The 22,417-nt window shown below is 53.3% G+C and overlaps 1 protein-coding gene across 1 annotated transcript in view; it reads right to left on the reverse strand.

Annotated features, from left to right (window-relative positions):
* Window positions 1-7,660: 7,660 nt before the first annotated feature.
* GLG1 (golgi glycoprotein 1) overlaps window positions 7,661-22,417 on the reverse strand; it is a 128,129-nt gene continuing 113,372 nt past the window's right edge. Inside the window, exons 19-26 of the mRNA XM_002711721.6 lie at window positions 22,103-22,240; window positions 20,435-20,558; window positions 18,970-19,112; window positions 18,771-18,872; window positions 17,776-17,883; window positions 14,686-14,806; window positions 13,970-14,076; window positions 7,661-11,964 (exon numbers count right to left, since the gene is read on the reverse strand). Coding sequence (XP_002711767.3) covers window positions 11,797-11,964; window positions 13,970-14,076; window positions 14,686-14,806; window positions 17,776-17,883; window positions 18,771-18,872; window positions 18,970-19,112; window positions 20,435-20,558; window positions 22,103-22,240 — 1,011 coding nt within the window. The 3' untranslated portion in view covers window positions 7,661-11,796. The remainder of the gene's footprint in view (window positions 11,965-13,969; window positions 14,077-14,685; window positions 14,807-17,775; window positions 17,884-18,770; window positions 18,873-18,969; window positions 19,113-20,434; window positions 20,559-22,102; window positions 22,241-22,417) is intronic.

Below are 22,417 nucleotides of genomic sequence, written 5' to 3' on the forward strand. Positions count from 1 at the left end.
TTTTCAAATACATTTTTAAAAGAAATTTTTTTTTATAAAAAAGGGTAAAAGATTTTAACAGACATTTCACTAAAGAATATATGTGGGCCGGCACCGCGGCTCACTAGGCTAATCCTCCGCCTTGCGGCGCCGGCACACCGGGTTCTAGTCCCGGTCGGGGCGCCGGATTCTGTCCCGGTTGCTCCTCTTCCAGGCCAGCTCTCTGCTGTGGCCAGGGAGTGCAGTGGAGGATGGCCCAGGTGCTTGGGCCCTGCACCCCATGGGAGACCAGAAGAAGCACCTGGCTCCTGCCATCGGATCAGCGCGGTATGCCGGCCGCAGCACGCTGGCCGCGGCAGCCATTGGAGGGTGAACCAACAGCAAAGGAAGACCTTTCTATCTGTCTCTCTCTCACTGTCCACTCTGCCTGTCAAAAAATAAAATAAATAAATAAAAATAAAAAAACATATGTGGATGGCAAAACCATGTAAGACCACAGTGTTGTCTACCATATAAGACCACCAGAGTTGTCCCACAGCAGGTGAAGCTACAACCTGTGACAACAGCCTCCCACATGAACACCAGTGCCAATCCCAGCTGCTACACTGCTGATCCAGCGCCCCGCTAATGCACCTGTGAAATCCGCAGAGTATGGCCCAGTGTCTAGACCCCTGCCACCCACGTGGGAGGCCCAGATGGAGTTCCAGGCTCCCAGCTTCAGCCTGGCCATTGCGGCCATTTGGGGAGTGAACCAGCAGATGCAGGATATCTATGACACTCTCTCTCTTGCTCTGCCTTTCAAATAAATAAATAATATGATAAAACCACAGTGAGATATTACGACACAACCAGTCTAAAGCAAAAAAGGCTGACGTTAGCAGTGGTGTTGAGGATACTCTCACACAATCACTTCCAAAAATGGCTTGGCAGTTCTCAGGATGCTAACACACACTTAGCGTACGACCCAGCCACATAACTCAAAAGTATTTACCCAAGAAAAACAACAACATACCTCCACATGAAGACTTACACACAGGAATCCCCCAGCAGCTTTATCTGAATGACCAAAAAATGGAGGAGAAAAATCAAATGTCCACCCAAAGGAGAATGGATAATTAGGGTAGAGTCATACAATTAAATACAACTCAGCAACAAAAATGAATTAACCATGGAAACACACAACATGAATGGCTCTCGAAATTATGGTGCTTAGGAAAGAAGCCAGGCGAAACACAAGTGTACTTACAGTCTTATTCCATGTCTATAATCATCTAGAAAATTAAACTTGCCCTGAGTGACAGGAAGCAGAGCAGTGGCTACCTGGGGTGCTGTGAGGGAGGGGTGACGGCCATGTTCAGGATCTTGGTGGTAATGGTTTCACAGGTGTCTTCCTAAGTCAAAAACATCAAATTGTACACTCTGAGTATGTGCAGCTCACTGTGTGTTAGCTACACCTCATTTCAAGAAATAACAAATACTAGAGTGGAAAAGGAAAGAAGGGTAGGTGGGACGGGGCCCGTGGTGGTGGCCAACTTGGAAAAGGCCTCCTTCTCCAAGTGCCTCCCACCTACTGGGCACACATGCCAAGCCCTATATGGCACTGTCACTGGTCCCTCGAGACAAGGGAGTGACTGACACCGGTTATTTCGTGACCTGTGAGCCTTGAAGTGTTGGCCCCTGGGAAGGGTGGCTCAGTGCCCTGGTGGCTGGGCCCTCCCTGGCAGCCATCAGGAAACAGAGGCACCTGTTAGAGAGCTACTGGGCACTGGAGGAGGCTGGGGCACAGCCGCTGAAGGGAGAGGGGCGAGGGGTGGGGTGGGCAGCGAGAGGCCCAGCACTTCCTTTGCACGGGGGTGCCTGCCCAGCACCCATTCTTGGTTCCTTTGGTAACCGCAACACAAGCTTTCCTCTTGGAGCTGCCTTGTGCCAGCCAGAGTCACAAGGATCAGCTGATGGTCCCCTCTGTCGCCTGCAGCCTCAGGGCACCCGGCCCGGCCAGATCCCTGGCCACAGTGGGTGGCTGGTGTGGCAAACACCTGTCAGGTTCTGCCGTGTACACCCGCATGGTACCTAGGTCTGTGCCGTCTCCGCACCACCTGTGGACGGCCGAGAGTCAGACTGTGACAGGGACAAGGGTTGCATTTCTGACCTCAGGGCTGCAACCCCGCCTGAACAGAGGACATCTCTGGACGGGGGGGGGGGGGGGGGGGGGCAATAAGTGACCTCCTCTGCATGACCAGCCGTGGCTGGGTTTGTTTTTACAACTGGAGAAGTTCTCTACCTCTGACCCCAGCACTCAGATGTCTCCCCCTGCCCCTGAAGAGCCCCAGATGCTGGGGTTGGGCCACAGCTGCACTGTGCCTGGGGCCTGGCCCCCACCCTCCACCCCTGAGGAGGAAGCTCCCAGGCCCCCCATGCTGGGGCCACAGAGAGTGCTCAGTCGAGAAGCACCGCGGCCTCACCCCAAGGCTGACTCAGAGATGGTGACCCCACCAAGGCACCAGGGAGGCTCCACTGCCACCAGGAAGGTGCCAGGAGGGGGAGGGACAGGGCCCTAGAAAAGTGGGTGACGTTCACTGAGCTGTCTCTGTGCACTGGACTTACCCAGCCCTGCCAGAAGCAGGGGAGGTGGGCTCTATGCTCCCCACCTCGTGAGTGGGGAAACAGAGGCTTAAATGACCTGTGCAAGGTCGCTCGGCCGGTGACCCGGGGCTGCACTGGGGCTGTCAGGAGGTCGACAGGTGGCTGTCCAGGTGTTCTCCAAAGCAGACCTGCGAACATTTATGTTTACCACATGTTTACCTTTTCCGTTGCTCTTGCATTTCTGTATTTCCTCTTCCTCCAGGAATTCTTTTCATGCAAGCCAGATAGTGACAGATTATCTCAACTTTTCTTTGCCTATTTTAATGGCTATCTTCATTAGGCATAAAAATGTGCTTTATGACAACTGTTTTTCCATCCCAGAACTTCAGATGTGTCTTCTCATCGTCTCTGGCTAAGAGGTCAGCCGTCAGCCTCAGCAGAACTCCTTTAATGGCAGTTTCAAAAGCTTCCTTTTCCTGGCTACTCTGAAGACGTTTTTCCTCTGGGTTTCAGCTATGACTGTGTGTCTAGGTATGTGTGGTTTTTATTTATTGGGGGCATTCTTCGTCATTATCTTTCAAATAATCCCTGACCCATCCCCTCTCCTTTTCTGAGGCTCTCGTCTCGGAAGCCAGATCCTTACCCTGGGCCTCAGGGACCATTTGTTCCTTTTCTGTTTCTCATTTTCTCCTCTCCGTGCTACAGTCTAGGTATTTTCTATCAACCCACATTCTCCTGTAAAACGGCGTCTCTGCTTGCTTCCTCTGGGATATCCAGTTGATTTTTTTGAAATGGACTTCGATTCTTTGTTGAAATTCTCTGGGCTTCAGCCACATTCTGATTTCTTGAGCATTCTGTTTGCCCTGAACATAGTAGTCTTAGTTATTTCAATTCCCTTGTAACTGGGTACCTGCGGGTCTTGCCTCTTGGCTTGTGAGGGGTGGCCGTCTCACTGAGCTCACGGGAACCCTTCCTGTGCCCACGTGGAGTGACTGAGGTCACATAAGGACCATCATCCTATCAGCGCAGACCGCCTCCTCTGACCTCATTCAACCTTAACGACTTTTTTGGGGGGACCTCATTTTTCAATCACTGTCACACAGTTAGGGCTTCGATATATGAATTTTTGTGGGGGTGGAGACACATTCAGTCCCTAACACCTAAAAGAGCTGATGTTTCCGACTAGGAAACTGATATCGCGCACAAAAAACTGTAGAGGTTCTCGGTGATGTGACACCGCCATAGAAGACTCACTCTCTTCTCTGCCAGTCACACTGAACTGACTCAAGGCTGGGATGACTTATTCCTCATTTTTTATTGCCCATTTTTTACACTTAGAAAAATATATTTTTTTTAAAAAAAGTGGTTTTTTATTTTTTTAAAAAGAGCATTTTTAAAAAATGGGCATAGTTTTGCTTATTAATGAGACAGAACTATCTTCTCATATGCAAGTGGCTTTCCCTGGGGTAAAAATGTCACAAGGGCAAGACTTCTGTCTTGTGGTCTCCTGCATCCCAAACACTAAAAAAATAGGGCCTGGCCCATTCTGGACACCAGCACTTCCATATTGCCTGTTCCCAGCCCTGTGCGGCCCCTCCTAGACACACCTGTCTCCCGTCTTACAGAACTGTATCTTCCCTTCTCAGGTTTCCCCACCTGCTTGCACTGGGCCGAGCTGACGGCAAGTGCCTAACAGATGACCTTGGTGTTGTTTCAAGTGGTGACCCTGCTCTCTGCCTCCTCAGCTGTCTCAGGGGTCCTCCCACCCTCCCTGTTCCAGCCCAGCCTTCGGGGTGAGCAGCCACAGCAATCCACAGACCTGGTGTGCGGTGTGGGGCAGTTCTGTCAGGGTCCATGTCTTGTCTTGGTACCAGCAGCTGACGGGGAGCAGCCCCACCTTCCTGCTGAGCTAGCGAGAAGGGCTCCCCTAATCTACGGCGTGGGTGAGAGCCCCGCTTCCTGGCAGAGAATGATCGACACAGAAAGCCGTGCCTCAACGTGAGCGATGCCAACGCTGCCGACAAGGACCCTCCTACTGTGCCGTGTGAGTCTCAGGCCACTGTATCCGGAGAGGGGTCCCTTCTGTGCTCCCAGGGCAAGTCCCAGGGTGCAGGGCTGCGATGCAGCAGGGTGGCAGGGGTGTGGGGACAAAGGCTGACGCGGCAGAGCCCAGGGAAGTCTCAGCTGGTGGAGGTGTAGGGCAGAGAGGGGAGGCTGCAGGGAGTGTGGAGCTGGCTGGCAGGGTTTGAGAATACAGACAGCTCAGACCTGGACTTCAACCACCCAGAGCAAAGAGCGCTCTGGAACACAAAATCCATGCCTGTCCCGTGCCCTCCAGGGAGTTGGGAGGCCCAGCAGAAGGGCCATAGAGCAGACAAGCTCTGAGCACACCCACTGCTGAATAGACCTGGGCCTAGGGAACAGGGAGGGAGGGGGACTCCCTAAGGCCACACAAAGGCAGGTGGTTTCAGGTGACATCTTGCTACCTGTGGTTCCCTACAGCTCAGAAGCCATCCCTGCTCCCCTCATGTGGCCCCCGGACAGCACCCTGGCCCTTGATGAGTCTCCGGGGTGGTGACGGGAGGATGTCATAGGGGAAGCTGGGGAGCCCCTTGCTCAGCCGGCTGCAGCTGCCCCAGCAGGTGGCAGGGAGATCTGAGGCCTGCCGAGGCCAGCGGCACAGCAGGGCCTCCCAGGCTGTGCTGTCTCTGCCTAGGGGTCCCAAGGAGTAGTGTCTGGTGCCCAGCGCTCGCTCCTTCTGCAGCCACCACACCCACAGCCCCATACCTGCTCTCCGCTTCCACCTTCCTCGGGAATCTCCACCTAGAGGACTTGGTGGATTGGCCCTGGCTACCTGGATATCCGACTGGGCCCCATGTTGTGGCAAAGCGGCTCTGGCTCGGGCCTGCTGATGGCGTGTAGAATGTGCTTGTGGGACACCTGTCACGCTGTCCCACTGCCCCTCTGTTACTCCAAGGCCGCGTTCCCTTTTGGGTACAGTGGAGGGAAGGTCCGTGCAGGGTGGTGTGCTTTCCAGGGTACAGGAGCAGGCCAGCACTGGACTGCAATGAGACTCGTGAGGACAGTGGAGACGTGGCCCTGGGTAGGGGGCCCCACACACTGACCTGTCGTCACCTGTGACACTGTGGCTGAAACCGTGGCTTGACCTCCACTCCACACTGATCCTCTCAGGTCGTCTTTGCGGAGTGAGGCATCTCCACGTGAGGGAGTCTGGGAGGCAAGCTCAGACCCTGACCAAGGCTTAGAACAGGACATGCGCTCAGGCTCCCAGCAGGGGACAGCAACTCACTCAGGAGCCCTCGGAGGAGAGGAACCTCCAGTGGCCGACCACGCTGCTAGTGCTGCGCTCTGAAATCCTCCTGGGGAAGTCAGGGGGCCCAGCCAAGAGCAGCTGGGTCTTGCTCTGGTTCTGCCACCAACCCTTAGTGGCCCCTGGGGTGCTTTTACCTTCTCTAGCCCTCAGCCCCACCTCCCACAGCCAGCCCTAAGGCTGTGCAGTGAATGGGACAGAACCTACACCCGTCCTTACAGAAAAGATGAATCCTCTCCTCTGTAAGGTGGGGACCATACACAACCCCCAAGAGAAAGGGAGGAAACGTGGTGGCGCAGGGCCAGGGGCCGGTGAGGCCAGCAGCAGACGGTTCAGCCTAGCCTCTCCCTGCGCCCATTCCCCACAGCAGACCCTCCCAGCCATCACCTCCTGCTATCGGGCTGCTGGGCGCCGCTCGGTGCTGTGGCCTGATCCTGGCTGCTCTCCGATGGGATGCTGCTGTCTTGTCCAGAAGCATCAGGGAGCACCCCCTGGTTCTAGGCCCCAGGCAGACGGGAGACACAGCCTTGCCGAGAGCCTGGAGGATGACGGACAAAGCCCCGGTGACTTCCCACTCCTCGCTCCAGCCGGCTTCCTCCTAGTGTCCCGCCCCTGCCAACACTCCGCTTCCCTCCGCTTTCCACCTGTCCAAGCCTCTCTACAAATACAGGGTGTCTGAGACAACACAGCTGTCCTGTGCTTGTTCTGGGTGAGGGAGTTGGGAGTACAGGACCAGCCACACCCAGAGGGTGCCCACCCAGGGTCTCAGAAGAGGCCCCACCACTCCCCAGAGCCTGGCTGACATCAGGGTTTCAGTTTGGACATCCAGTCCCAAAGTGGTGCCTGCAGCTCCGCCCATGCCCCCATCTCCTCAGCCAGTGAGAGAGGCATAGGCTAAGCAAGCTCCAGTTTGGCCAAAACGCTTTACTTCTTAGCAACCTTGGAAGACAAAATCCAAATGGCTTTGAGGATTGAGAATGGCCCAGGAACGCTTACCAGAGAATCTTCACACACCAAACTTGGGGGTGGGGGCAGCCCCTTCACCGTTGAAGGCCTCCGCCAGGCGGTTCATTCCGAGTCATTCCGGTGCCAGGACTTTGGGGATGTGGCGCCCCCTGGATCTGGGCTGGGTGAACCCCACCTCCACAGGGCGCCTGAGCCGTGGACCACATTTCCCCAGCAGGAAGCTTCCCCCAGTCACTGCAGGGCCCCTGTGCGGTCTCCTCATACATGTGGGGCTGACTCCAGGGGCAGACTGCCGACTCGAGGAGTTCTGAGAAGAAATCTTGCATCCCAGCCTGACTCCCATCTCACTGACGCTGCGTTACTGAATTCAGTAGGGTTATCACTACTTCAGGAGATCCCTGCCACCAGGAAAGTTCCTTAAGTTATTAATTCTTAGCACTCAGATGCACGTGAGCTTTGCCGAGAGTAGGAGAGGAAGAGAAAAAAGTGCAGGAAGAGAGGCGTGGTGAAGGCCATGGACCTGAGGGCCGCGTGCAAAGGGCAGATCCAGGCGCCTGTCACGGGCCCCGGGCTGCAGGCACGTACCCTCCCCACGCTGGCCCACACCAGCAGTCATTCAGAACACATCAGCTCTGCCATGAGCAAACGGAAAGCACAGGGGGTCGAGCCCCCTTCCCTATACAAGCCAAGAGCTCGGAGTGCGAGCAGCAGTCGGCAAGGTCGGTCACTGTCACGGCTTCCTAAGCTTCTCTGAGCAGAGCGGGTGGTTGGAGAGTCCTCCCAGTCACCACAGAGAAGATGTAACAAGTAAAAACCTGCAAACTCTTTATTAAATTCTCCCATTTCATCTGTACAGAAAAAAATGCACATTATGTTCAGAATCTCGGTAACATCTCAAAATTACACAGCATGAACATGTAAAAACAAGGACCTGCCAGGGTTTTATACAGAGAGAGGAAACCCATTTACAAAGAAGCTGTTAATTGTACTTTTCTTTCTTAAAAAAAAAAAAAAAGAAAGAAAAAAAAGAAACAAAAAGCCAGAACAGTCAGAGGCCTAGGGCCTCATACCACACCTGCTGTGCAGCCGGTCGGTGCGTCTTCTGCTAGGACCGACCTGGGAACGCTGTGCTGGGAGAAGCCGCTTGGGACGCCTCCTGCTGCCAGCCCTCCCATGGGCCCCTCTATCCAACACACTGCAGCCTGCCCTGGGGCCCTGCTGACCTCTGGGGTCTGGACATCAATTCTGTGCTGTGGGGAAGGCAAAGCACAGCATAGGGGCACTGTCTTAACCTCCTGCTTTCTGGGAAGACCCCTCGCCCCACCCCAGGCCCTGTGCTGTGATGGATAGTGGGGAGAGACCACCCTCAGGGTCCTGCACACAGCCCACCTCTTCTCGCCAGGTGACAGGCAGCTGGCTCGGGGGAGCCCACGGCCCTGAAGGTTCAGGATGGATAGCATGGGAATTTGGCTTCAGACACGATTGCTCAACATGTGACCCTGGTCTGCGTGGAGGGAGGTAAATAGATCACCTGGGGGCCGGGGGCTGGCTGCAGCCCTCTGGGAACCAGAGTCCAGTGAGAGAAGAGTCCCCAAGGGCTGGGAGAGCCCACGACACCAGGATGCTGTTTTACAAGCTACTTGGACAGGTGATGAGCAGCAAAGCGGTGAGCAATGCAAGGAGCACTCTCATCTCTGAAGTTTTTCAAATGCCTAAGAAGCTGAGATCCCTGTAAAACGTGCCCGAGCTTAGCCTGCCTGAGCCAGGCTGGGCTGGTGGAATCCTGAGGGCTCCGAGCGCAGCTGCCTTCGCCCGTCCGCGCACTCTGAATCAGTCAACCGCGGGAAAGGCCCTGCCCTCTGGATGGCAGGCCCTGGGCCGCTGGATCTTTGGGACAGCAGCAGTACCACGTGGGTGGGGCAGGAGAGCTCCCGAAGGGCACTGATCTCTCAGGCTGCAGGAAGTCATTCATACTCCTCCTCCCGTGTGTGAGAAGATACCAGTGCGGATGTCCTCACCACTGGGTTCCTTCCTGATCTCAGGACACAGGAAGACATGAAACCCAACACCAACTTTCTGTGGCATCTTCCAGGAGAGCTGCCCCTCTCCTGCCCCCTGGCGGAGCTGACTGCTGCCCTGCGGGGAGGCACTGGGGGCTGAGACAGCCCACAGCCGCAGTGAACGTGAGGCCGCACCTGCTCACTCAACAACAGCTCAGAGGCAGCCTGAGGATGCCCTCGGCTCCCAAGGACAGAACCGGGGCCGGTGCGAAGCCGGGCCTTTGGTGTGACTCCCCTGTCCACGCATCTCGCCAGCAGGCTCATCTTGGGACAGCAGTGATGGCAGAGAAGCCCAGGGTGCACCAAGATAAAGGTCTCACCTACAGAGCAGGAGCAGTTGGCTTTGCTCTTGACATAGAATCCAGATTTTTGGTCACCTACACCACGCGGCCTGCAGCCAGAAGCCTGGGCTCCAGGACCTCGGGAGCTGTGGACCACACGCTGTGTAAGAGTCCCTGAGACCCTGGCAAGGCCACATGACAGTGACCTGGCTGCTGCATTGTCAGCCTTGCCATTGTCAAAAATCCTGACCTGCTACTGATACCATTCTTTGAGGGCTCCGCACCAGAAGACACAAAAGCCAGGCCAGGATCCACCATGGGCCCCTCCAGCAGGGGCAGGGGTCCTCTTCCGGCCGGGCTCTTGACCAGGTGACTCACACCCAGGACTGACCTAGGATGCCAGGACCCAGGGTGCCCTGGGCTGCCAGTGAAGATGGTGCTGTACCACTTGGACTTGAGAGCAGCTCAGGCCTGGGACCCTCGAGAGCCAGTCACGGGACCCATTCCAAGGGGGACAAGGAAGCTACTGATGACACAGGCAGAGGTATCCTTTCTATCTATCCCAACCACTTCTAAAGACAACACACATCCCACAAACAAACTCATCACACTCCACATCTACTGCAACTAACGCGCTTTTCTCTCATTGGAGAGGAACGGAAATATGGGAGGTATTAGAACCGCGAGGCTGAGGGAGGCTGCAGAGATGGTGGACCTGAACCCTGGCCTGTGGACCCGGTGCCCGTGCCCACAGCATCCGCAGTTCTTGCTCTGGAGCCTCTGCACCCCTGCCCACCGGATGGGAACCCCAGCAGAGTGGGAATGGGCACGCCAGAGGCGGGAGTGGGTGTGCCTCACACGTGCCACGTGTTTCAGGTTGTACGAGGCTGGAGGACGCCAGCACACGTGTGGAGAGTCAGAAAGGCCTGAGCAGCAGGACTGCGGGCACCGAGGGGCTCAGCAGCTTCCTCCGGCAACTTGGATGGCCCTGGGCGGGGGTGTGTGGCTGCTTCCGGAACCCAGTGCCTCCAGCAAAGGCAGCCAAAGAGAAGAAGACCAAGGAAGAAAAACACAGTACTCAAATATACGTCAGTCAGGTGAGACGGAAGGAACTTGGGTCAGCTGCTCGGCAAGCTGACGCCCCCTGTGCTGACACCCACGGGAGGAGGTGTCCCGGGGCCGCCCTGGACAGCAGAGGGAAGGGCGCCACGCGCGGGCCGTGGTCTGTGTGGACAGTTTTAGGCACGTCATTTATAATACTTTGTGGACATCTAACAGGTTAATAAAATATATTTATATAAATATATCTCCTACTGTACACGCTGCCCTCCTGTGCAGCCACAGGACCTCACGCCCCAGCTCAGGCAGAGATGTGTCTGCCGGGCCGGTGACGCTGGTGCTGCTCCCCACACACCCCAAGCCTGTGGAGCTCAGCTCGGGAAGGGTCGATGAGTCACCAAAATACAACATTTAGCCAACGCCTACTAGAGTACGTACACGCAGCAAATAGACAAAAAAGAAAAAAAAAGGAGAAAAGTCCTCCATGTTTTAATGTAGGAACTTTCCACACCCTCTCCACGTAGAGGCCCAAAGGAGCTTGTCTGGGAAGTTTGCCTGGAGTGTGCGGAACGGTCAGGCTGGACTGCCAGCCACACCCTGAGCCCACACGAGCCCTCTCTAAACCACTGTCTCTGCCTGTACTGTCGCCTGAAAACCAGAGCAGGCAACCAAAGGCCCTGCTCCTCCTGCCTGCCCGCACTGCCCCCGCCCGTCTTGAAGGACGCCTCCCCCACAGTCACTGCCTCCTGCTGAGGCAGAGGACTTCTGCAGCGTGGATCCAAGGTGACTGAGTTCTGGGGGAGGAGGCTTCCGGGGCTCCCACGGCCCAGGGACTCCGATTCCAGCCTCTCGGTGCAGTGCAATGGGTGCCCGGCTTTGTCCAGGGTCGCAAACTCACGATGCCCTCGCATCCCATTTGCCCTTGGCTGAGGAGGGGGCTTGTGCTTTGCTCCACTGAGATGAGATCACAGAAAGACCTGGGGCCGTGGGGCTGCGCCCTGCAGGGGCTCTGTTAGCGTGGGAACGGGAAGGCGTTGCCATTTCAGCAGAAGGAGCAGGACAGGAGGTCGGGGCAGGCTGGGGAGGGGCTTCCCCCGTCTGGCATGCTTCTCTCCCCATCCTGTCTTCACATCACACAGTTACACAGGAGGAGGAGGAAGTGCGTTACTATACACATGTTCTTCTGTCCTGAAAAATTTCTTTTTTTGGCGGGTTTTTAAAAAAAGCATTTGAGTTGCAGGTCAAGTGAGCTGGGGCTGGAAGTCCTGGCCATCCGGTTGGTGTGAGAGAGACGTGTCTACAGGCAGGAAAACCCGAGGCTGCCAGCGAAGGCAGTCACTGAGAGGCCATCTGCCGATGCCGCACAGGGGGCCGAGGAGGAGGACGCTGTGGACGGGATGGCGCAGTGGACGCCTGCTGTTGCTCTACCGTGGGTGTGGCATCACCTCGGAGAGGCGCGAGGTGAGTGGGGACACTATACAGGAGGGCTGTACAAACGGGCTCTGCACAGGCAGTTCCTTTGGGGGCCAAGGTGGCTCTACCTGTCCTTGAGCTCCCGTGTCACTCGCTTGGTGATCCGTCCACACATCAGGCCAATCAGGAACAGAATACAGATGCTGCCGCTGATCACAGACAGGATGTAGTTCTTGGACGGGGACGTCATGACTTGCATGGCAAGGTCAGAGAAGCCATCAGCTGGGGCCACCTAGAACAAGAGACAGCAACGTGTCCACTGAGAACAGGTTGCTGGTGCTGCCGTAACCAACTTGTCCCTGTACTCTGTTTTAGGAAGTGAAAGCAGGGGTCAAGGGGATGGACACAGAGCTACAGCTCTTTGGCCTGGTCACGAAACTGCACACATCCACTGCCCAAAGTTAGAAACACAGACACAGTGACCAGCACTGCTGACACAGCCTGCTCCTCGTGCCTCCTTCCCTCCCTCAAAGGAAAATGAGCGGCTCAGGCAGGGGTGCTGAATGGCTGGCTCGAGGCCACAGGGGCATACTGTTTGGCTCTTCATTGTGTATGCTGTCATTTTTAGAAACAAAAGAAGAGACTGTGCTGTGTGTTGATTCTGCATCCTGATTCTTCTCACCATTTCACTGTAAGCATTTCCTGCATCAAAAATAAGCTGCAGGGGCTGGCACTGTGGCAGGCAGCGAAATCACTGCCTGCTCTGCTGGCATCCCGTATGGACGCGATCCTGTATGGACGCGATCCTGTATGGACACTAATTTGTATCCTGGCTGCTCCACTTCCGATCCAACTCCCTGCTAACGGCCTGGGAAAACACAGTGGAAGATGGCCCAAGTGCCTCGGGCCTTTCCACCCGCGTGGGAGACCCAGATGGAGTTCCAAACTCCTGGCCTCAGCCCAGCCCAGCCCTGGCTGTTGCAGTCATCCGGAGAGTGAACCGCAGATGAATACCTCTCTCTCTAACTCTTTCAAAATAAACAAACAAGGTGCAGGTGTGCTTCCTAGGGACAGGGCAGATGTCCCCACTCTTCCAGTGTGCACGCTGGCAGCTCCAGGGGTTCACCCTGTTTCTACCGCTTTCTCAGTGGAACTCTATGTAGCTGTAGGGGCAGCGTCAGCACAGGAAGGTTCCCTTGCTGCTGACCACGCTGTGTTTTTGAGCCTCAGCCTGGGTGCCTGGGAGGGGAAGGACGCAGGGACACTGGAAGCTCCTGTGTCTGTCCCACCTGCACAGTGTAGAGCAGGCAGGTGTGAGACCATGGGGACGTGAACGTCAGAGTTTGCCAGGACAGCATGGCAGCCAACTGCTCAGAGCCGCTCTGGAGCAACGCTCGGCCGCTCGGAGGCATGGAAAGCAGCAGGGAGGGGGACTAACGAAGAGTTCTCACCGCAGCTTCATCTAACCGACGGCTTCATCCCCCCGGGAGAAGGGGGAGGGGAGGTGGCCACCGTGACAAACATGATCCCCTCCATCTCCTTCTATCTATGAAGACCCCTGGTTATGCCCTCTTGCCTTTTACCCCTGACCTTGGGGCATAAGGGAACCAGAAGAACTGGCCAAGATGAGTTCCTGTGGTCACTCTCCTGATGTAAGGTCACTGGGAACATCTATCCCAGGGTGGACTGAAAGAAGCACAGGGATCTGGAAGCCTGGCAGAGCCCAGGGGGAGCAGAATCTCTGAGGTCGGGGTCCTGCAGCGCAGTGACCACCACGCTGTGCATCTCACGGGACCCACAGGTCGAATGAGGGGCACCTGGAGACTGCTCTGCAGGCTACAAAACAGCGCGGTTCACAGAACCAGGACAAACCGGGGCTGAACTTGCACGGGAAGAACGTCTCCCCCGCCCGTGTCTGCCTGGGGACCAGGCACAGGGCTAGCGTCCCTGAGTCTGTTCTGTGCTCCAGGTTCCAGGCCAGCTGAGTACTGGTCCCGCAGATGCAGCCTCACGCTGCAGAAGTGAGCGTCAGGACAGGTGAGGCGCATTCCTCTTCCCCCGGGCACGACGCCCCTCTTCGGTTCGGGTGACGGCCACCGTGGCACCAGGAGTGGCACTGGAAAGGCCTGCAGAGAGTCGGTGCGGGGGGGGGGGGGGGGGGGGGCTCCAGGCTTGCGGACAGCCAAGGCAGTTTGAAGGCTCACTGCCCGCTGTCTCAACAGCAGGGACACGGACACTGGGGTCCTCTCAAGGAGGTGACGGCGACAGAAGAGAAGGCGCAGGAAGCTGGCGCTCACCTTCGCAGCGTAGCTCCACATCTCGATGCGGTCATTGAGGCGCTTTTTGCATTCAGGCTGCAGCCTCACCCGCTTGTCCTCCAGCGCCTCCATGAGGCAGGACATTTCTGCAGAAGGAGAGAGAGAGAGGTGCGCGGCTGCGGGAGCGGAGCGGCGGGTGGACGGGGAGAGGTGCAGACGAGCCCCAGCCAGGGGCTCAACGGAGCAAAATCCGTTCTGCAAGCTGACCTCAGGCCCAGCATGGACAGCAATGATGTCTAACCCCCAGGACTAGCTGTCCAGCCTCTGCAAGTCTCCTTTTTCTTGGGCATGCTTAGCTTGGCTCAGAAAAAACTTTTCTTTCTGTCTGGGTTCCAGCTGCACAAGGGGCCTGTTGACCAAGCCCGTGGTGGCCAATGGGGAAGCTGATGAAGCTACTTTCGTTTGGGCAAGGGGGAAAGAGGGCCAGAGTGAAGAAACACCTTTTGCTTCCATGACAAATGACTGTGCCCTTATCAAAGCTTTAGCCCTGAGCAGGACTAGGTCAGCTCAGACCTGCAGGATTTTCCATCAACTCAAGACGCTATAAAGGCCTAGTTTTGGCAACATCTAGGCCCTGGGGATGTTGCCTGGGATTGGGTTGCAGCTATTGAACAGGGCAGTATGACTGATGTCTAATGGAGTATCTGCTCCTCCAGAGACAGCTTGGACCAGCAAGAGCCAACACGGCAACTTACGGCGCCCTCGGCCGGGGGTGATGGCTGCACAGTGGTGTTTGATGTCCAGGGCACAGGCTGTGTGAAGAACAGGGTCGACAAAGATGTCCGCCTTGCTTTCCTTCAGCATGTTTAACACTTCCTGGAAGCGAAGGTCAACAGAGAGAGCTGTTACAGCAGAAACACATTTGCTCTGTTGCTGGTACACATTGCACACGTAAACAAGAAAGCCAAGCAGGGAAGGCTGAGGGCAGCAACGGAGCCCTCACTGCAGGGGCGGCACCGTGGGGTGACGGTGGAACACAGATGTTCATCCACTCATTACCTCTTCTGTTTTTATTGCTGTTAATACAGTTATTTATTTTATTTTATTTTTACAGGCAGAGTGGACAGTGAGAGAGAGAGAGACAGAGAGAAAGGTCTTCCTTTTGCCGTTGGTTCACCCTCCAATGGCCGCCGCGGCTGGCGTGCTGTGGCCAGCGCATCGCGCTGATCCGATGGCAGGAACCAGGTGCTTCTCCTGGTCTCCCATGCGGGTGCAGGGCCCAAGCACTTGGGCCATCCTCCACTGCACTCCCTGGTCACAGCAGAGAGCTGGCCTGGAAGAGGGGCAACCGGGACAGAATCCAGCGCCCCGACCGGGACTAGAACCTGGTGTGCCGGCGCCGCTAGGCGGAGGATTAGCCTAGTGAGCCGCGGCGCCAGCCAATACAGTTATTTTGTTACTCTAAGAAATCTGAGGAAAAAAAATCTGATCTGAAAATGAGAGTGGGGCCGGTGCTGTGGAGCAGAGGGTTAACGCCCTAGCCTGAAGCGCTGGCATTCCATATGGGCACTGGTTCTAGTCCCGGCTGTTCCTCTTCCGATCCAGCTCTCTGCTATTGCCTGGGATAGCAGTGGAAGATGGCCCAAGTCCTTGGGCCCCTGCACCATGTGGGAGACCCGGAAGAAGCTCCCGGCTCTGGATCGGCACAGCTCCAGCAGCTGTGGTCATCTGGGGAGTGAACCCGCGGATGGAAGACCTCTCTCTCCGTTTCTACCTCTCTCTCTAACTCTGTCTTTCAAATAAATAAAAGAAATCTTAAAAAAGGAAAAAAGAAAAAGAAAATGAGAGTAATACGCTGTATTAAAATTCCCAAATAATTGTGTGTTTGTTTCACTATCCCTGTCATGCTCAAAAGGAAAAAAGAAGGGAGAGAGCATCATTTCTACTCCAACTAACCACTGAGGTAGAGAAACACCTCAGGCCTGCAGCCCCCGGCTGGTCCACCTGCAATAGCAGTTACAGGAGGCCAGGCCTGCCAAAGACTCCTCCGTACCAAAAACCAGTCTGCGCTTCACAAAAAGAGGCCACAGTCTCTATAAAAACAGTAACAAACAAACTACAAAATAAATAAATACATATCAAGGGGGAGGAGGTTAGCCTAGTGATTAAGGCACTAACTTTCCAGTTAAGACACTGATGTCGGGCTGGCGCTGTGGCTCACTAGGCTAATCCTCCGCCTGCGGCGCCGGAACCCTGGGTTCTAGTCCCAGTTGGGGCGCTGGGTTCTAGTCCCGATTGCTCCTCTTGCAGTCCAGCTCTCTGCTGTGGCCCGGGAGTGCAGTGGAGGATGACTCAAGTGCTTGGGAGACTGGGAGGAAACACCTGGCTCCTGGCTTTGGATCGGTGTAGCGCCGGCCATGGTGGCCATTAGGAGAGTGAACCAAAGGAAGGAAGACCTTTCTCTCTGTCTCTCTCTCACTGTTTATAACTCTCTCTCTGTCTCTCAAAAACAAACAAACAAACAAAAACAAAAACAAAAAAAAAGATACCTATGTCAGATGCCACCTGCTGCCGGCAGCCCATACAGGTGCCAGTCCAAGTCTCGGCGGCTACACTTCCAATCCAGCCCTCTGCTAATGTGCCTGAGAAAGCAGCAGCAGATGGCTCAAATGCTTGGGCCCCTGCACCCACATGGGAGACCCGGAAAAAGTCCTTGGTTCCTGACTTTGGATTGGTTCATTGCCAGCCTTTTTGGGGAGTGAACCAGTGGACAGAAGTGCTCTCTCTTTCTCTCTCTTTGTAACTCTTTCAAATAAACAAATCTTTAAGGGAAAAAAAAAAAAAAAAAAGAAAGAAAAAAAAGAAAAAGAAAAGAAAAAGATGCCTGTCTTGCCCCTGAGTGTGTGAGTCTGACATCTGGCTCTGGCTCCCAGGCAATGTGCTCCCTGGGAGGCAGCCATGATGGCTAAAGTAGTCAGGCTCCTGCCAGTCCTTTGGGAGACCTGCACTCAGCTCCGAGCCTTGGAACTGGCTAGGGGTCACTGTGGGCATTTGGGGAGTAAACTAGAGTGAGAGCTCTGCCTCTTAAAGAAAGAACAACAACATAATCAAAACAAAGCTCAAATATTGCTTAGAAGTCCTCCTCAAAGTTCTGTGGTTCTTTTTTTTTAATATCTATACTGGGGCCGGTGCTGTGGCACAGAAGGCTGGGTGGCTGCCTGCAACTAGTTAAGAGTCCCGGCTGCTCCACCTCCAATCCAGCTCCCTGCTGATGCGCTGGGGAAAGCAGTGGAAGATGGCCCAGGTGCTTGGGCCCCTGCCGACCATGTGGGCCGAAGCTCTTGGCTTCAGCCCTGGCTGCTGCAGCCACTTGAGGAATGAACCAACAGATGGAAGTTCCGTCTCTGTAACTCTTTCAAATAAATAAATAAATAAATAAATAAATAAGTCTTTCAAAATAAAAGACAAAGCTTTTCAAAAAAGGTCAAGTATATTATTTCTGAAATAAACTGAATTTTTAATTTCTTGGATTTTCACGAACACTCACTGACACACCGGTTCTGACATTTTGCTTCAGTACCGCACTCCCGGTGCCCTCCGACAATGGTCCCAGTGCGAACATGAGAGGCTTTCCAGCAGTTAGTAGAGGTGAGAGAATGCTCAAATTACCGGAGGTTAGCAGTCAGGGTCCATATTACAGTTTGGTAAGGGGGAACAGCACAGAATGCCAGGTAGCAGGGTCTAGCTTTTGATTCCGTCACTAGGTGTGTAGACTACAGCATTAAAGTGAAGACGACAAAGGCGGAGAAAAGGAACTGAGGGAAGAGCAAGGTGCAGGAGGTCACCTTCTTGCACATCTCCGTCTTGATCTTGAGCAGGTTCACTTTGAGGCACTCCTCCACTTGGCCTGTCTGCTCTTGGGCCGCTGCTTCCTCAGCACAGAGACTGGAGATCTGTTCAGACAAAAACAAGGCCTCCCCTTGGGCACAGAAACCAGCAGTTTCCAAAGCAGGTGAATCTGGTGATTCTAACCGGGCCCTGCACTTCAGGGGCCAGCTGCTGTGTCATGAACAAGGGACAGTGCTGCCAGAACCAGAAATCTTAGTTTCCAAACATGCTCACTTGGTGATCACAGCTTCCTGGTGGATTTCACGTCTCTCTGCCACACTGGCTGGCAGCCTCCATTTGGACACACAGAGCTGCAACTCAATGAATGCACCCATCTCACTGCCAACCCTGTGGCTGGAGGCAGCCTGTCCAAGAACTATCACAAGAAAGGTGACTCCCTGACTCTGACAAAGCAAATGATAACAAACGTCTGGCCCAGACTCTCAATTGGGATGTATGTGCACAAAGGGTTCTAAAACACAGCCCACAGCAAAGATACAAACTTAACTTTATATACAAAGTTTTATGAGCAGCTTCTTTAAAACATCTTTAGTGTTAATCTCCTAAAATTAACGTATGTTGAACAGGTTCTCTAGATGGCTACAAGGTCAAGTAATTTCCAAGGATGGACACTTCTTGAACAGCTATCATGGGAGCACTTCTGTCTTTTTTGGGCCTTCTGAGTTGACCATATAGAATAAAGAGAAGCAAAGAACAAATCATACATGGAGAACCATCATTAAAAATGCCCTTACTCAACAGAGAAATATGGAACCAACACTGTAGGACCAATGCGAAATCTAATCTAGTGTTGCAAAGAACCAGGAATTCAAGTGATACAGGGCCCAGGAGATGGGTTTCAACCAAGCCTGGACTCAGCACTGAAGAGAAACCATAGTGAAGAACACCTCCCCTCCTCCCGATCTCTGACCAGCTCTGGCCCACGTCCTACCTCGTCTGAGCAGTGCAGCTGGAGCTGGGGATCGAGTCGATAATCCAGGGCCGACTCCTGGATGATGACTCGGATTTGGTCTTCGCAGTCTGAAGACAGGCGCTGCATGGGATGCAGGGAGGACGTGTCAGCCCGGGGAAGGGGGAAAAGGTCTGGGGACAAGGGGACAAGAGGTACCCCAGGGCAACCACCAGCCTACCTGGTCGGCGTATCGCAGCTTGAGGCAGGAGATGACCTGGCCTTCCAGCTCTGAATCATCCTTGGCCTTACTGAGGATCCCGTGGCAGAACTTAGGTATGTCCGCTTTGCAGGCTTTCCTCAGCACGGGGTTTAAGCGGTAATCTACAGCAGACAGCAAGAAGTATGCAAGAAAGCTTCATCCCTGGGTTCACACATTTTCAGAAATCCAATTCCCCATAAGGGATGTAGGTGTCAACAACTGAGGATGACTGGTTTGTTTCCTGGTAAATGTCTGCTGAGCTCTCACTCCTCTGCTGTCAATCAGCAGTACGAGTTCACACAAAGGCACTTCTGCAGGGCCTGGGAATCCTTCTCCTCTGCAGCACCTCTAAAGGATTTGTGGGGGTGGGTGTTGTGATGTAGTGGGTTAAGGCACCGCCTGCAATACCAGCATTCCATATGAGCGCTGGTTCAAGTCCCAGCAGCTCTGTCTCTGACCCCAGACCAGTACTCTGCTGATGTGCCTGGGAAAGCAGCATAAGATGGCCCAAGTGTTTAGGCCCCTGCTACCCATGTGGGAGACCCAGATGAAGTTCCCGGCGTTAGCCTGGCCCAGTTCTGGCTGTTGTGGCCATTTAGGGAGTGGATCAGCAGGAGGAAGATCTCTCTTTTCTCTCTGTAACTCTTTAAAATAAATAAATAAATAAATCTTAAAAAAAAAAAAAAATAAGGTCCAGTATTGTGGCATAGCAGGTTAAGTTGCCACCTGAGACACTGCCATATCACATGGGTACCAGTTAGTGTCTCAGCTGCTCCATTTCCGAATCAGCTAATGGCCTGGGAAAAGCAGCAGAGGATGGTCCAAATGCTTGAATCTCCGTAAGCCACATGGGAGACCCATATGAAACTCCTGGCTCCTGGCTTCAGCTTGGCCAAGACCTGGCTGTTGTAACCATCTGGGGAGTGAACCAGCAGACAGAAGATCTGTCTCTCTCACACAATACATACATAAATCTTTAAATAAAAATAAAGGGTTTGTGGTCCCATATCCTAAGTAATCCACACAAAGATTAAGCAAATTTCAGCAACCTTGCCTGTCACAGTTAAAACATTAGGAGACATCCTATTCAGGTTCTTGTAAGGCAGAGTTGAAGTTTCTCTATTCTGAACCAAATTACCTGCCACATGTATAAATCATTAAATCTCCAGACTTTTCTAAGGAACTCAAGTCCTCATTCCTTTGCTTTGCTTTCTTTCTTAACCAATCCTCACTCCTCTTTTATCAAGGACATTTTTCTAGTTCTCAGCTTCTTCCTTCTTCCACTTTATTCCTTTTCTCTAGATATTCCCTCAAAGGAAGACTAAGGCAATTTGCTCACATCCAGACTCCACTGTTAAAATGCAGACAGCAAGGCACCTTGGCTGACTTTGGTACCATATGTCCTTTCCACTCCACTCTGCTCCACCTACAGCCGAGCACTTACCGGTGTTCTGGGTGATCTGGCGCTTGGTTATCATCTGCTTGCACTTGGGGTCCATCAGTTCACTGTTTTTATTTTGCTTTAAGCACTGCAACATAGTTTTAGAGTCTGCTTCCGGACAGAACCTCTGCAAAGATACAAGGATTTATAAAAACAGTTATCCAATAGTGGTAACTGACCCCGACTGTGATCACTCTTCTGTGACACAGCGTAGTAAAGAACTGTGTGAGAAACAGCCAGGCCAGAGCAGTGCTCATCCCAATTCTCCTTTCTTTACTTGTTCTTGACTATTTCTGCCCCACCTCATTGCTTGCTACTCTGTGTGGGATTGATTTCTGAACTAGATGGCTTTATTAAATTACACGGATGCCCATGAGCTCAATCATTATTTAGGCATGGATGTAACACTGTACCAGGTGGCCCTCCAGCCCTCACGTTGTATGTACCTATCACCCAGTGTGATCACAAGTCTGATTCCCCCTTGCTGAGGGACTAGTCCATGTGTGCTTTACTGTGTCCCACTGGACAGGAATGAGTCTGGGGCTAGGAATCAGCCCCATTTCTGTCTGCTAATCTTCAGGAATTTAAGCATCACAGTGTCTGATAAACTCTGATCGGGACAGTGGGGCATCAAAGCTCCCTCCTCAGTTCTAATTGTAATCTACTGACATCTGAATATGGGGACATGGATTTCTGGCTGATTTTCTTTTTCATTCTCAAGATTGATTTATTCCTTTCTTTGAAGAGCAGGGAGAGTGAAAAAAGAGAGGGAGAGGGAGATCTTCGATCGGCTGGTTTACTCTCCAAACAGCCAGAACAGTGGCGTCTGCACCAGGCCAAAGCTAGGAGCTCGGAAATGCATCCTGATCTCACTCTAGGGCGGCAGGGGTCCAAGTACCTAGACCATCATATGCTGCCTTCCCAGGCATATTAGCAAGAAGCTGGGTGGAGTGGCGTAGCTGGGACTCCAATGTGGGATGCCAGCAAGTGGTGATTTAACTTCACACAATGGTGGCTCTGGGTGCTGATTTTTTTTTTTTTTTTTAAATAAAATATCACAGAACCTTTCTGAAGTGAGAGCTTGATAGGTCTACTTTTCCGTACGACTCAGCTGTACCAGCCCCAGCTAAGGAGACTTCGTTGTTTCTAACGTTCAAAATTTTCTGTGGAATTGACTTGATAGAGTAAAAGAAGTAGCATTTTATATCAAAAGAAAACTGAAATAACGAGTTGGAACCTTAAGGTTCATCTTTTATGCATGTGGACTGCTGAGAACATTCACCAGAGGGGTAGATGAAGCAGAGGAACCTTCAGAACAGAAACATCCGAGTGTGGGTGAGGACCCCTGTAGGGAGCCTATCGTTTAACTGCCCTCCAAACCACTCTCGGTTCCTGCCAGCCTTATACCTGTGCCTCAGGTGAAGGCTGTGCTTTTTAAGCATCACCTGAAGGGCTTGTGACCAGAGTCCCTGCTCCCCTCCCAGAGATTCTGACTAGTAGATCTGAGCATGGTTAAAAACTGGTAAGTTCCCAGGTGCAGCTGCCACTGCTCTTCCAGAGACCACACCTGGAGAATCGCTGCCTCAGCTATATAAAACAAGTCGCACAGACAAGAATTTGCTGTGTCATGTTTACCTGCCATGCGCTTGGCCTTTGTTCTGGACTCCTTACCTTTATCATCTGCTTGCAGACCCGCATGAGTGTGTAGTCCAGTTCTGGGTCCATCATCTCTGTCTCCTGAAGCTTGAACACTTTCTGGTGGCAACGGGTACTTAGCTGCTTCTTGTTTTCTTTGAGGCATTCAATAATCTACGGCATAGAAGTTAAGGTCAAGAACCAGAGACTGATAACCCATCAGCTGTCTGAGGAACACTAAAGCCATAAGGAAGATGCTAAGTAAATAAACCAAGGACTCAAAGCAAAGGGAATAAGGTTACAGAGTGATCAAAACAAATTCAAAAATACATTTAACATTCTCAGAACTAT

This window comes from Oryctolagus cuniculus, chromosome 18 (assembly GCF_051225735.1).
Source record: "Oryctolagus cuniculus isolate XC-2025 breed Fujian yellow rabbit chromosome 18, ASM5122573v1, whole genome shotgun sequence".
In the NCBI taxonomy this organism is placed as follows: domain Eukaryota; kingdom Metazoa; phylum Chordata; class Mammalia; order Lagomorpha; family Leporidae; genus Oryctolagus; species Oryctolagus cuniculus.